The 16,041-nt window shown below is 38.4% G+C and overlaps 1 protein-coding gene across 2 annotated transcripts in view; it reads right to left on the minus strand.

Moving 5' to 3' along the window:
* The window catches only part of Yme1l1 (YME1 like 1 ATPase), a 41,193-nt gene that overhangs the window by 22,552 nt on the left and 2,600 nt on the right, over window positions 1-16,041 (minus strand). For both annotated transcript variants that reach the window (XM_069998273.1, XM_069998272.1), the window contains exons 2-5: window positions 10,226-10,357; window positions 6,539-6,701; window positions 4,635-4,733; window positions 1,190-1,299 (exon numbers count right to left, since the gene is read on the minus strand). In XM_069998273.1, the coding sequence (XP_069854374.1) occupies window positions 1,190-1,299; window positions 4,635-4,733; window positions 6,539-6,701; window positions 10,226-10,357 (504 nt within the window). The remainder of the gene's footprint in view (window positions 1-1,189; window positions 1,300-4,634; window positions 4,734-6,538; window positions 6,702-10,225; window positions 10,358-16,041) is intronic.

Consider the following 16,041-nt stretch of genomic DNA (forward strand, 5'->3'; position numbering starts at 1 on the left):
TACTATATACCTTCCAGATATTAGGTCTTGTGTGAGCTCCTGGGATAGATAAAGTGATTGATCTGTAAGTTTTCTGTCTACTGAAGAAAGATACATAGATACTAGAAGCACTTTATTGTAGTAAAGTAAATGCTATATATGGAAGACACAAAAGACCTTAAAGAGAACAGGACATCAAAACTACATAGCCAAGTGTGGTGGTACACACATGTAATAGTCATAGCACTCTGAAAGCAGAAAGATTTCGATGCTAGCCTAGGCTACACAGTGACTATCCAAAAAGAAACAAATTAACAAACAAAAAACACAACAACAACAAAAAAACCCCAATGGGTGGGAAGTGAGGAGAAGAACCATACCCAAAGAACAAGCATGAAGAACAATCTGATAGATAGAAGAAACAGAACCGCTAAGACTTAAATGTCTAGAAGATAGGAGAATAGAGTTTGGCACATTGAAAGATGAGAACAGAAAGATGGTCAGGAAAGATCAAACAAGTCAACAGTGTTATACCAGGATGAACTAGGTAATAAAGGAGACTAATGCAATTAGACTGTCATTTTAGAAACACTGGGAGTTGCAGGTCTGGAGGCAAGATTGAAGGTAGCAAGACTAGAAGCATGGAAAATAAATGAGAATATAGTTATCTAGGCAAGAAATGATTATGGCAATATGTATGCCAGAACAGAGATGAAGAGAGCTAAATATTTACGGCTGGGGGTACAGGTCAGTGGTAGATTGCTTGCCAATCATGTATAAATCCTCAGTTAAAAGTCCAGTACTAAGGAAACAAGAATGAATGAGGAAGAGAGGAAAGGTAGGAGGGAGATTGAGGTTGGAACCAAAGAATTGTAGTGATTAGGAGACATTAGAGATAAGGCCAAACACAAATATAGATTGAATACCAGGTGTGCTATCTTAAGTGAAGGCTATTCATCAGTACAGAGCACATAAGTAGATAACAGATTAATATGAAAAAACAGTAGCATATGATAACTAAGCATGTACAGACAAGGCAGGTGTCCAAGAGTTTTATATATATGTTCATGACTATAGTTCATTAATTCCGTATCACAGGTGGAACGAATGGGGAAAAAACCACCAGCCCACAGAAATCTAGCACTTGAAGGTCCTTATTATCTTAATAATTTGAAAATTACTTCTGGATAGCAAAAAGAAATTTAATTACCTTCACAAATGATGGCGCCGTATTCTGTGATTCTGCTAATCTCTCAGAGGTTGACTGTAGACGTCGTGTCCTTGATTTCAAAGTCTTAAAACCTCGAGACTGTATAAAAACTGAACAAAACAGTACCATTTACTTTGTAACTTGTTCTAAAAGAAAACTGCCTAAGGGATGGATAAATCTGACCCTAACTACAAATTCTAGTTAGTATCTAGGTTTTATTTTGGTAGTACCTGTGTTTGAACTCAGGGCTTCATGCTCCATAGATAGGTGCTCTGAAACTTTTTTCTTGGCCAGTTGTGGGGCTGAACTCTGGGCCTGGGCGCTGTCCCTCAGCTCTTCAGCTCAAGGATAGCTCTCCACCACTTCACCACTCAAGGATAGCTCTCCACCACAGCACCACTTCCAGCCTTTTCTGCTTATGTGATGTTGAGGAATTGAACCCAGGGCTTCATGCATACAAGGCAAGCAATCTACCACTGAGCCACCTTCCCAGCCCCATGCTCTGAAACTTAAGCAATGCCTCCAGCCCTTTTTCCTTTAGCTATTTTCCACAGACTACTTTTACTTAGGAATGGTCTTAGATTTTGACGTTTCTGGCAACATGGAATTATAAGCCTGTATCTCCATGGCCAGCTTGTTTGTTGAGATAGTGCCTTGCTAAATTTCTGCTTAGGCTGACCTTGAATGAGTATCCATTTCCCAGTAATCAGGATTACAAAGATATAAACAACCACAGTAGACCTGGTATCTAAATTTTCAATGAATTTCTTTTGTCTGGCATTTCTTTGTGCATATTTTATCTCATCTTAATGGGAGGGAAAGTAGAGGAGTCAAGTTATCTTAAATTTTGTGTATGTGTATACTAATCCTAGGGCTCAAATTCAGGGCCTAGGTGCTGTTTCTGAGCTTTTTTGCTCAAGGCCTACTGCCTTACACTTTAGCCACAGCTTCACTTCTGATTCTTTTTTAGTGGTTAACTGGAGATAAGAGTCTCACAGACCTTCCTACCCAGGCTGTCTTCAAACTGTAATCCTCAGATCTTAGCCTTCTCAGTAGGTAGGATTATAGGTATGAGCTGTTGGGGCTCGGCATTAAATAATTTTGATAACAGAACATTGATAAGTTCTGACAATTTTTTTTAAAAAAAGAAAAGCCAGGTTGTTAAAATAGATAGAACTGATCAAAATCTACAAATTGACTTTGTATTTTCTAGGTAATTACAAAATGCTTTAAAAAGTATCAAATAGAAGAATCCTCCTAATTCCTTAAACCTCAATGCCATTTCACAAAAGTAGCCAATGCTAACAATTCCATGTCTATTTTTATATTTTATGCACATTCTTGACCTTCTAAACAAATTATTCTAGAAATAGTACATAGCTTTACATAATTCTTTGTCCTCCGAATGATATCTCATAAATATATTTCAAAATGTATTGTGAACTCACTTGAATAGCCATTTATATGTCTTAATTTAACTATGTATGTTAGTTTACTGTTGAGAGTATTTTAGTGCTGAGGGTTCAATCCAAGTTCATGTGTACTGAGCTATGCCTCTAGGCCCTCTATTTTATTGCCAAGAATAATGCTGCAATAAATATTCTTTACCTATTTCCTTCAGCACATGTAGAATAAATCCCTAAAAGTTGGACTATAAGGCTTGAATTTGCTTTCAAAGAAGGCTACCTGATATATATGCTCACACACACCAATAAGTGAGTATACTTTTCTCTATACTGTTGCAAACACCAGATAACATCTTTTTTTTTTTTTTTTTTTGTCGGTCGTGGGGCTTGAACTCTGGGCCTGGGCGTTGTCCCTTAGCTCTTCAGCTCAAGGCGAGCGCTCTACCACTTGAGCTACAGCGCCACTTCCGGTTTTCTGGTGGTTTTATTGGAGATAGGAGTCTCACGGTCTCTCCTGCCCGGGCTGGCTTTGAACCGTGATCCTCAGATCTCAGCCTCCTGAGTAGCTAGGATTACAGGCGTGAGCCACCAGCGCCCGGCCAGATAACATCTTTTTAACTTGTACATATATTATAGGAACTTGTGATCTCATTTTCCAGATATAAATTAAAGAAAATTTTGGAGCAAAACCAAGTAAGAGCATGAAGACCTGAGTTCAAAGTCCTGGTACCGGCACAAAAAAGGAAGGGAGGCTTTTAAGAAGGCAGGAAAGGTAGAAGAAGAGAGTTGCAAAATTGACCAAGTTGATAGGATACATTGTATGCATTTATGGAAATGTCACAATGATACTTCCTTTTTACCTTTTAACATTAATGTATGCTAATTAAAAAATCTTGCAAAGAAAAACATTATGAGTCTCTTTTTGGGGGACCTTTAAGGCTTTCTTTTTACTTTCAAATAAACTTGCTCTACTTTAGAAAAATTAGAAGATATGAGCCTGGTATCTACAGAATAATGAGATTATCCTCCAAACTTTATGGCTATCATCCTATCCCTTCTAATCTCCAATTAAGAGACCTGGGCACTGTCCCTGAGCTCTTCAGCTCAAGGTGAGTACTCTACTACTTGAGCCACAATGTCACTTCCCGGTTTTGGTGGTTAATTGGAGATAAGAGTCTCAAGGACTTTCCTGCCCAGGTTAGCTTTGAAAACCATCTTCAGATCTCAGTCTCCTAAGGAGCTAGGATCATAGACATGAGCCACTGGTACCTGGCTATAATTTTTTAAAGATAGAAATTAATATAGATAAAACTATATTAAAAATAGCAGAATATAATTTTACTCAAATGAAAAGTTGAGCTTTGGTCCATTGTGCTAACTTATAGCTCAGACAATTGCCTATTTCAGCACTTTTATAAAAAATATTTTTTTATTGTAAAAATACTGTAGAGAGGGGATATTTTAGTGCTTTATTAATGAAATAAAACTATGTACTACCTTGTAGCATTTAAATCTTTTATTGTATCTGTGGGATTTCTCACTGTCAGAATTGTTTTATTTTGCTATTTTAAGTTATTTTACTTTATGGTTTTTTCTAAGTTCCAGAAAACTGGAAGTGGAGCTATAGCTCAAAAGTAGTAGGGCACTAACCTTGAGCAAAAGAGCTCAGGGACAGTGTCTTAACCCTGAGGTTAAGCCTCATGACTGAAATATGTGTGTGTGTGTGTGTGTGTGTGTGTGTGTGTGTGTGTGTACATATATGTGCATATGGAATATATATAAAATGTACATATATGGCAAGTGGGGTATAGTGGCACACACCTGGAGTCCTAGCACTTGAAAGCTAAGGCAGGAGGATTGTTGAGTTTGAAAGCAGTCTGGGCTTAGAAAGATCCTAAAATTTTTGCCTAGAACTACTTATACTAAACAAGGCCTACTATGTACAGCAACAGATGCTTATGTTTATAAGATGTTGCTAAGAAAGACAAACTTATTAAATGAATATATTGCATTTTTCAATATAAATAGTTGTTTCATACCTGGCCAGCATTGAAGATCTGAACAAATGTTTTGAATAGTTCTTGAATGTTGTCTGTACAAGCAAGAGGAACGTAAAGCACTAAACATATCTATGTAACCTAGAGGGAAATTAAAAAAAGTAAATTTCCTAATTGCCAAACTAAATACACAAAAATCATATGAAACAAATAATTTTATCAAATAATTTAAAAAGTCACAATATACTAAATTTCACCTTTTATTTGTCTATATATTGACTATGCTTTTATAAAACCATTAATCTAACTACTTTACTACATATCACAGCTCTTAAATTGTACTATCACTGTAGTTATACTGCTTTTCTTATCTAACATACGAATAAGACTATACATAAAACTCAATTCAAATAAGCATAGGTAATATATACACACATACATGTTTATGCTAAAATCATTTCTGTTCTACTTAAAGCTTTCCATAATCACTAGGTACAAAGAACCTTCTTTTCCCTAAAGCCATATTCCATGAACATTTCAGTAATTCTTCCTAAATTCTTGATGGATGCATTCCATCTTACTTTGTATCTAAGATGCTAGGGATTTGTTTGGCAGCAGCAACATAAGAAACAATGTTTATCATCTATTTGTGTGTCTAGTTAGATTTCAGTAACTGAACTCTTAGTCAAGCAAATAAACATATGACTGTTTAAACAAAGCAAGCATCTGGCAGTATTAGAAAGAACCTTAAATGAAACATAAATATGTAGGAGTAATAATAACAAAAATTTTATTTTACTGAACATTACTATGTGCCAAGTACTGAAGAAATAGGCATAAAAACAAAAGAAACAGATTGAGTTCAAGCTCAGAATTCTTCCATCAACATGAAACAGATATTTCATTGTTTTAATAAGTTCTACCATCCCTGTTTAACTCATGGACTGGGAAAATAGATCAGTGGTACAACATTTGCCTAGCTTGCACAATAACCTAGGCTCAATCCCCAGAATCACAACAAAAAGAAACTTCATGAATCTAACATCCCTTTCACCAGACTACAGTACAGGGCCATTTGTTATAATAAATGGTTTAATACTAGACTGTAGTAGTCTCAATTAACAAACTATGTAGACATGCCAAGACTGTTTCTTCATAAATGTAGTCTCAGAAATTAGAATGTTACTTGGAACTTAATGACTTCACCTGTAAGTAAAATAATAACAATCTATTCTCCTAAATATGATGTGCTATGCAGGCCTTAAAATCTATGACACAAAAAGAACACTAGTAGAAAAATTAATGACTTAGTTAAATGAGTTAAATGATTTAGTCTGTATTTAATTTAAAATACTATACCAATGTCAATTTCTTATTTAGACAAATGTACTGTGCTTGTGATACAAGATGTCAACATTAGGGGACATAAAGTAAAGGGAATATAGAAATTCTCCATATCTTTGAAGCTTTTCTGTAAATCTAGTATTTCAATATAAACCTTTTTTTTTTTTTTTTTTCAATGCCAGTCCTAGGGCTTGAATTAAGTACTGGGCACTGTGCTTGAGCTTTTTTGCTCAGGATTAACACTCTACCATTTAAGCCATAGCTACACTTTCAGGTTTCTGGTTGTTAATTGGAGATAAAAGAGGGACTTGTGAGGGCTAGCTTCAAGCTTCAGAATTCAGGTCATGAGTGCTAGGATTAGAGGTGTGAGCCACCAGTGCCCAGCAGTGATATAAATGTATTTTAAAAAAGAAAGGAAACTCTAGAGTCATTACCATGACATTTTATCCTATTGAGCTTTTTTAAAAAGTCCCAATAAAAATAATAAAAGAAAAACTCAGGAAAGCTATCACAAAATAAATGTTAAAAGGTATTTATTATAACTATGATTAGTAATACTAAAATGGTTTATTTTAATTGGAACCACAAATGCATTACCGTACCATATTTATTTTCAAAGAAGGATTGTGCAGAGACATGAGATGTATGCCAATGGGAAGATACATTTTTGCCTTTATAAAATCCAGGAAGTAGATTTTCTATCAGTTGGTCAATATGCCCAATTCTTAATTCAGATATTCCAAGGTCCCTTAAATTAAGTGCAGGCTGAAAAAGATTAAGTCAACCAAATAAACATTAATATTTTTGAGATATTTAATTTAAAGATTATTTAATATCAGAAACAATATGGACCTTAATTTCCCCTGCAATTCTGAGGTACTACTTGCTAGGCAAGTATGCTACTGATTACACCATATTCCCAGTTCTTTTTGCGTTAGTTTGTTTTCACAATGGTCACTGACTTCTGTCTGCCAGCCTTGGCTGGCAATCCTCCTACCCAGCCTCCCACATAGCTGGGATCACAGGAATATCACTATTCCTAGAGCTTGTTTCTTGAGATAGAATCTTGTTAACTTTTGCTCAAACTGATTTTGAACAATGACTATCCTATCTCTGCTTCCGGAGTAGCTGGCATTACCCAGCACATGATATAGACATTTAAATCGAATAAATACATTAGCACTTTACTATTTAAGATACACACTATGCAAATACTTTATATTCCTGGTTTGACTGAAGTCAGCCATATGTGATTTGACAAAAGTTAAAAACAAACTATATCTCATAGAAGGATAAGACTGGGATGTATTATAAAAATGCAGAAATTTAACCACAAAACACCCCTCTGTATTACTAATATAAGCTAATTTAAAAAAACTTTATCTCTGATGATATCTTTAAATAGAGAAGACATTTTGGTATGAACAGGAAAAAAATTCTTTCAAATCAAAATATCATCATTGAACTTATAAACTTTATGACTCATAGAAATCAGAAATCAAATGAAATGCCAGGGGCTGAAGCCTCCCACCTGCAATCATAGGTACTCAGGAGGCTGAAAAGATAGCCTGGGCAAAAAAGTTAGCCTGGCGGTCCAACAGACGTTTATATCCAATTACCAGCAAATAGATGAAAGTGGGGCTGTGGCTCAAGTAGCAGAGCACCAGCAAAAAAGTGAAGGGAAAGCACAGGCTTTGAATTCAAGCCCCAATACCAGCATTTAAAAATCTTAAAAAAAAAAAATCAAATCAATTCAAATCAAATGCTTTATGCTTTTTTCTCTTTACTTAAGTACTCTCATCTAACACTATTCTGACAAACATTTAAAATGGTAAGAATGTAAGACAGTACTTTCTGGGTGAAGTATAGCACACCAGGTCATTTTGCTTACATTATACTATACTGCCTAATTATTCTAATAATAATCACTTACAATAATTTATAAACTAGGGCTGGGAAGGTGGCTCAGTGGTAGAGCGCTTGCCTTGCATGCCTGACGCCCTGGGTTCGATTCCTCATCACCACATAAGCAAAAAGAAAAAAGCCGGAAGTGGCGCTATGGCTCAAGTGGTAGAGTGCTAGCCTTGAGCTGAAGAGCTGAGGGACAGCGCCCAGGCCCAAAGTACAGACCCCACGACCAGACCCAAAAAAACAAAATAAAACAAATAATTTATAAACTCAACTTCATTGTATTTTGACTGTATTCTGGGTCAGCACAATAGAAGCACTATAGAAAGAAGCAGTAGTGGGCTGAGAAGGTGACAGAGTGGTAAAGTGCTGATCTCACATGCATGAGGTCCTGGGTTCGATTCCTCAGTGCCACATAAACAGAAAAAGCCAGAAGTGGCACTGTGGCTCAAGTGGTAGAGCGCTAGCCTTGAGCTGAAGAGCTGAAGGACAATTGCCCCCCCCCCACCCTGCCCACACACAGCAGTAGTAACTGGGCAAATAAAAGGCAATAGCAAAGATAGCAAATACAAATTAAAAATTTATCTTTATCAATTGTGGTAGTGGCTCAATGCCTGTGACCTTAACATTCAGAAGGTTAAGGCAGAGTTAGAGACCAGCTTAAGCTTAAAGCCAGCTTAGGCTACATAAGGAAATATGTCTCAGGAAAAAAAAAAAAAAAGCCAAAACTAACCCTAGGATAAATGCTCCCTCCCTGGTCAAGCAAATGCCTTTTGTATTTTTTTTTTTTGGGGGGTCCGGTAGTGGGGCCTGAACTCTGGGCCTGGGCGCTATTCCTCAGCTCTTCAGCTCAAGGCTAGCGCTCTACCACTTGAGCCCCAGTGCCACTTCCGGCTTTTTTCTTTTTGCTTATGTGGTGCTGAGGAATCGAACCCAGGGCCTCGAGCATGCAAGGCAAGTGCTCTACCACTGAGCCACCTTCCCAGCCCCCGCAAATGCCTTTTGTATTTTTCCTCTGTTACTTTTGTCATGGCTTCTTATATCAGAAATATGAACATAGGCTATTTATAGTTTAGGGAAACTTGTAAAACTACAGATTACATGGCCGGGCGCTGGTGGCTCACGCCTGTAATCCTAGCTACTCAGGAGGCTGAGATCTGAGGATCGCGGTTCAAAGCCAGCCCGGGCAAGAAAGACCTTGAGACTCCTATCTCCAATAAACCACCAGAAAACCAGAAGTGGCGCTGTAGCTCAAGTGGTAGAGCGCTCGCCTTGAGCTGAAGAGCTGAGGGACAGTGCCCAGGCCCAGAGTTCAAGCCCCACGACCGACCAAAAAAAAAAAACAAACTACAGATTACAATAACTTTTCGGGCTGGGAAGGTGGCTCAGTGGTAGAGCGCTTGCCTTGCACGCCTGAGGCCCTGGGATTCGATTCCTCAGCACCACATAAGCAAAAAGAAAAAAGCCGGAAGTGGCACTGGGGCTCAAGTGGTAGAGCGCTAGCCTTGAGCTGAAGAGCTGAGGGACAGCGCCCAGGCCCAGAGTTCAGGCCCCACGACTGGACCCCCAAAAAAAATAAAAATATAAAAAAAATAACTTTTCCATGAAAAATGTATTCTGACCTTCTAAGTAACCATCTCATCAATGAGCCTTATAAATGATTAGGTTTATAATTGCTTATATTCTGGGCAACATTGATTTTATAATTTTATGAATACTAAAATCTTAGTTTCTTAATTTAACATCTTACCTTCAATTACCTATACCCTATACTGAATATCAAAAAGTAGATAAGGAGGTGAACACCAAATGCAATGCCAAATTAAAAATTAAAAAAAAATTCAATGACTAAAAATAATTTTTCAATACATACACTAAAAGTCAGAATTACCTGTCTTTAATTACTAAAGGCAGGAAGCATGTTAATACAAATATCTAAATATAGTTAATCAAAAATGACTAAAATTGCCAGGAGCTGATGGCTCATGCCTATAATCCTAGCCAACTCAGAAGGCTGAAAGGTTTGAAGCTAGCCTGGGCAAGAAAGTCCCTGAGGCCTTTATCTCCAAAAAACTACACAGAAAAATCCAAAAGTGGCACTGTGGCTCAAGTGTTAGAGTTCTAGCCTTGAGCAAAAGAAGCTCAGGAATAGCACCCAGGACCTGAGTTCAAGTCCCAGGACCAGCACAATCACAAAAAAAAGACTAAAGGAATTTTCAGCTAGACATGGCAGCATATAATACCTCTAATTCCAATGCTGGAAGATCACCTGAGTTTTGTGGTCAGCTTGGGCTTTATAGCTAAACTCTTACAATTACAATACAAATCAAAAATAAAAACAAAAAGGGCTTTTTCAAGCCAATTGGATAAAAAAATATTACCTCACTGCTGGGAGCCTCACGCTCAGGAACTAAATCTCGGTGCTGGTTTTGAGAAACTGATGTATTGGCAGAAAAAGATGTTTTTTTTGGTGAATGGAAGGCATTGATGAGATGACTGAGAGGAACTGTAACCTAGAAAAAAGAAAAGTTAAAATTAAATAGTTTTAATAAAAACAGAAACAATTTCCATATTATAAACATATAATGTTTATCAAAACTATACACTAGGCTGAAAGTATAGCTCAGTAGTAGAGTACTTACCTACCAAGCACAAGGCCTTGGATTTGATCTACACACACACACACACACACACACACACACACACACACACACACACACACACACACACACACACACACACACACACACACACACACACACACACACACACACACACACACACACACACACACACACACACACACACACTTGCATGCCTGAGGCCCTGGGTTCGATTCCTCAGCACCACATAAGCAAAAAGAAAAAAAGCCAGAAGTGGCGCTGTGGCTCAAATGGTAGAGTGCTAGCCTTGGGCGGAAGAGCTGAGGGACAGCGTCCAGGCCTAGAGTTCAGTCCCCATGACCAACCCCCCCCCCCCAAAAAAAAAATTCTAACTACTTGCCAGCCACTGGGTGGTTCACCTCTGTAATCCTAGCGTCTCAGGAGACTGAGATTTGAGGATGGTGGTTCAAAGCCAACCTAGGCAAGACAGTCTGTGAGACTTTTTTTTTTGGGGGGGGAGGAAGGGGTGCGGGTCCAATTGTGGGGCCTGAACTCTGGGCCTGGGCGCTGTCCCTCAGCTCTTCAGCTCAAGGCTAGCGCTCTACCACTTGAGCCACAGCGCCACTTCTGGCTGTGTTCTTTTTGCTTATGTGGTGCTGAGGAATCGAACCCAGGGCCTCATGCATGCAAAGCAAGCGCTCTACCACTGAGCCACCTTTCCAGCCCCAAGACTCTTATTTCTAATTAATTATTTAAAAGCTGGAAATGGAGCTGTAGCTGTAGCTGTGGTAGAATGCCAGCCTTGAGTAGAAAAAAAAAAACCTAAGGGATAGCCCCCAAGCCCTGAACTCAAATCCCAGAACTGGCATTAAAAAAAAAAAAATTCTGCCGGGCGCTGGAGGCTCACGCCTGTAATCCTAGCTACTCAGGAAGCTGAGATCTGAGGATGGGGGTTCAAAGCCAGCCCGTGCAGGAAAGACCGTGAGACTCTTCAGAAAACAGGAAGTGGTACTGTGGTTCAAGTGGTAGAGTGCTAGCCTTGAGCTGAAGAGCTGAGAGACAGCGCCCAGGCCCAGAGTTCAAACCCCACGACCAACAAAAAAATTTAAAAAATTAAAATAAATAAATAAATAAAATTCGAAGTACCATTTTAATGTTAGTAGAAGAAAATGAATCTATTCTTTCAGGATACTATGCTGGACATATGAATTTAAAGTATGAAAATACATATATTTCTTATTCCAACTACCTTCTAGGAATTTTTTATTTTTGTAAGTCTCTATCCTTGAACTTCTTTTACTCAAGGTTAGTGCTATATCACTTAAGCCACAGTTCCACTTCCAGCCTTTTTTTAGTAGTTTTTTTAGAGACAGTCTCTCAGATTTTGCTGCCCAGGGCTGGCTTTGAACAGATCCTTAGATCTGCTTCATGAGTACCTAAGATTACAGGTTGTGAACCTGTAATTATTTCCTGTAATTATGCCAGTGCCTGGCTTAGAAATTTAAGGAAATAATGTTTATACATTATTATCAGCACAAACAGGGAAAAGCTAGAGAAGTCATTAGTAAGAGTAGCAAAATAAATGACATTGGGCAAAATGAGGTATTTCATATACAATAAGCAATATACAAGTAGATCTTAAAGTTTTCAACTTGCCAACATCTTGTTCTATATCATCATCTTATCATCCTTATCCAGCTGCAGTCTTGGAATCAAGCACAGACTAAAAGTGACTAGAGTGCCATGTGCAGTGGTTTATGCCAGTAATCCTAGCTACTCAGGAGGCTAAGATCTATAGATCATGGCTCAAAGCAATCTTAGGCAGGGAAGTCCACTGAGAGGCTCATCTCTAACCACCAAAAAGCCAGAAATGGAGGTGTGGCTTAAGTGGTAGAATGATAGCCTTGAGCCAAAGAGCTAAGTGACAATGTCCAAGCCCAGAGTTCAGACCTCAGTAATAGGAGAAAAAAAAACGTGATTACATTAAAACCAAAATCAGTTAACATTCTGCTCAAATCCATCCAATGACTTCTCAGAGTAAAAACTAAAGTCCCAACAACTGTAGGACTTTAAAATACAACTTGGCCTCCTCCTCCTACGTACCCATTCTTTCTCTAAGCTCCAATACCACTGGTCTCTTAGATGTTCCTGGAACACAACTGGCACACTCTTACCTCAAAGCCTTTGCACTATGTACTCCCTTTTGTCCAGTTAGTAACATAATTTGCTCTCACTGTCCCTTCAGTTCTTTGCTCAAGTCATCTTTTCATAAGACTTTCCCCTGGTTGCCCTAATATTTCAGTGATTTTCTTCTAAAAAATAGGATCTCTGCTCTATTGTTTTCTTTTAGCACTTTTCATTAACACCTTAAATACTATTTATCTATATACTGATTACCTCTGTTTTTAGGGTGTTTTCTTTGCAATTCTCTAACACTTTCTGACCCTGTCTGGAGATAGCACACCCTACTAATGCCCCCACTTTAGATGCCATGCACAAGTCCCAGACCATTCATATACCTCATCAACTAGTTATAAATAAGGAAGTCCCACAACCTTCTCTAATTCATTAGGAAGGCTCACAGAACTCAGGAAAACTGTTTATATGTCTATAATCTGACAGAAATGAATAGCAACTTGAAGATGAATAGGTCTGAAGGGTCCCTAGTCATTTATTGGAGGCAGGGTATGATATCTTTTGCTATGTGAATATATGCATTCACTCACCAACTAAAGGCAGACTGAACTTGCCCTTCAAGTCTTTAATAGAACTCTTCGAGTCCTGCTTTTCCCTCTCCCAGAGGGGTGGGAATAAAAGTACATTCTGTAATCACTGTTTTCCAAGTGATTACACTGGAATCCCTACAATGGCATTTAGGGAGCATAAAAAGTTACCATAATATAAAAAAACACAGATGTGATCAATAGGGGCTTGTGAATTATAACTCAGAAAATTTCAAGAATTTTATAGGCTGGAAGCTGGTAGCCCACACCTATAATCCTAGCTATTCAGGAGAATGAGTACTGGAGGGTATCAGTTCAAAGATAGCCTGGGTAGAAAAGTCTTTGAGACTCTGTCTCCAATTAACTAGTAAAATGCAGCACTAGAGTTATGGCTCCAGTGATAGAGCAGCAGCTGTGAGCAAGAAAGCTGATGGAAAGCAAGGCCCAAGTTCAAACTCTGATGTACACATACCTATGTGTACATACATGATTTTATAGCTCTTTGTCAACAAGATCACAGAAATTAGTTTTTTAATGATATAGTCTCCAACTAGAAGGTAAGCTCCATGTGGCAAAGGGTTTTATTAGTCAATACTATGTCTCAATTAAGCAAAGTGTACACAATGAGTGCTAAATATTTGTTGAATAAATTAAAATGAGTTCTTTCCATAAGCCAAGGTCTGTAATTTGTTTTACCTAGTTCATGTAATTCTAATAACAAACATAAAAACTGGTTATTATTAAACTTTCTGATAAGGTTTGAAGGTGTGTTTCTCCCTAAAATCCAGACTGATATTTAGGTATCATTTAACAATATTAACATACCTTTATATTTATTTATTTACTTTTTTTTGAGGTACTACACTTTGAACACAGAAACTATAGAATCACACCCTTAGCCCAAAGCTGAGATCTTAAAAACTGAGAGATCTTTTTTTCTTGTTTTGTTTTTTTTTTTGGGTCCGGTCGTGGGGCCTGAACTCTGGGCCTGGGCGCTGTCCCTCAGCTCTTCAGCGCCACTTCCGGCTTTTTTCTTATGTGGTGCTGAGGAATCGAACCCAGGACCTTGAGCATGCAAGGCAAGTGCTCTACCACTGAGCCACCTTCCCAGCCCCAAAAACTGAGAGATCTTTAAAAGAGTTTAGGCCAGGAACTGGTGGTTCACACCTGTAATCCTAGCTACTCAGAAGGCTAAGATCTGAGGAGCTGGGTTCAAAGCCAGCTCAGGCAAGAAAGACCAGAAGACTCTTATCTCCAATTAACCACCAGAAAACTGGGAGTGGCACTGTGGTTCAAAGTGGTAGAGCCGTGAGCTGAAGAACTCAGGGACAGTGCCCAGGCCCAGAGTTCAAGCTCCATGACAGACCAAAAGAAAAAAAAAAGGGTTTAGGCTAGGCTTGGTGGTACATGCCCATAACAGCAGCACTAAGGAGGCTAAGCAGGAATTCAAGGACTGTCTCCTACACAGGGAGATCCTGACTTAAATCCAAGAGAAGTCTGAGTCCTAGTTACTCAGGAGTCAGAGACAGGAAAGATTTCAGCGCCAGGCCAGCAAAGACGGCAAATTAACAACCAGTAGATGGACATGATGGTGTACTACAAAAGCATAAGCACAAGGAGCCTGGAACTTGAGACCAAAAAGGACTGGAGCATGGCTCAAGTAGCAGAGCACCTCCCTAACAAGCTCAAGGCTTGAGTTCAACCCTCAATAACACAAACAATCATAATAAAAGCCAAAAAAGGAGTAAGGGGGAAAAGTGTAGGTCATAAGGATCTTGCCTTTATGAATATATTAATGCAGCAAAGAAGTGGGGCTTCTCCCTCTTGCTCTTTTATCATGTGATATCTTCCATCATGACATAGTAACTTCTGAAAAAGTAAGGCCTCCTTGAACTAAGGTAATAAATTTAGTTGCCAACAGTTTAATACTATTCAACAGTTTGTATCTGACTTTTTCTTTTTAAACAATAGCTTGGACTCCTCTAGACACTAATTCTGGTGAATGGCATCTTCCTGTAGCCAGCTGATCAAACCAGAAACAGCTCTGTATTTCTATAATCATTACTAACATATTAGTGAAGTAATCCCTCTCCTGAGGCAATAGCATCCTGATCACAATTAATTCCACTTTTGACTTCTTATTATTGTCCACATAACAAGAAACCAGAGGGATCTATTAATTTTTTTTTTTTTTTGGCCAGTCTTGGGGCTTTGAATTCAGGGCCTAGGCACTGTCTCTGAGATTTTGCTTAAGGCTAGTCCTCTACCACTTGAGCCACAGTTCCATCTCTGGCTTTTTCTGTTTATGTGGTAATGAAGAATTGAACTCAGGACTTCATGCATGCTCTAAGCCACATTCCCAGCCGATATGCTGAAATTGAAAGCATGATCATGTTTTTTGTTTAGTTTGTTTTTGCTTTTTTTCTGGCCCTGGGGCTTAAACTGGCCCTGGGCACTGTCCCTGAGATTTTAAGCCACAGTTCCAATTGGGGAATGGTTTTTCCTGACAGGACTGGCTTTGAACTACAGATCTCAGCCTCCTGAGTAGCTAGGATTACAGGTTTAAGACTAGGAGCCACTAATGTCCAGTTTATGATCTTGAATGTTTCTGAACACACTTAAAACCCAAACTCTTGTCTTAAAAGTTTCACTTCAATCTTATCTCTGAAGTTACTCCCTTTAAACACTAGCTATCATAGCCTTATTTTTGTTCCTCTAATTAATCCCCTTCCTTACTCAGAATTTTGATAGTCCTTGTATGCTTAAAATATCTGTTCTCCCTGCTAATTCATTTATTTTTACCTGGCATCACTAATATTAAAGCTACACTTACTTTTATCTGCTACCCAACAAATAACCATTTCATCTTTT

The sequence above is a fragment of the Dipodomys merriami genome, unplaced genomic scaffold (assembly GCF_024711535.1).
Source record: "Dipodomys merriami isolate MVZ:Mamm:240054 unplaced genomic scaffold, mDipMer1.0.p SCAF_51, whole genome shotgun sequence".
NCBI lineage: Eukaryota > Metazoa > Chordata > Mammalia > Rodentia > Heteromyidae > Dipodomys > Dipodomys merriami.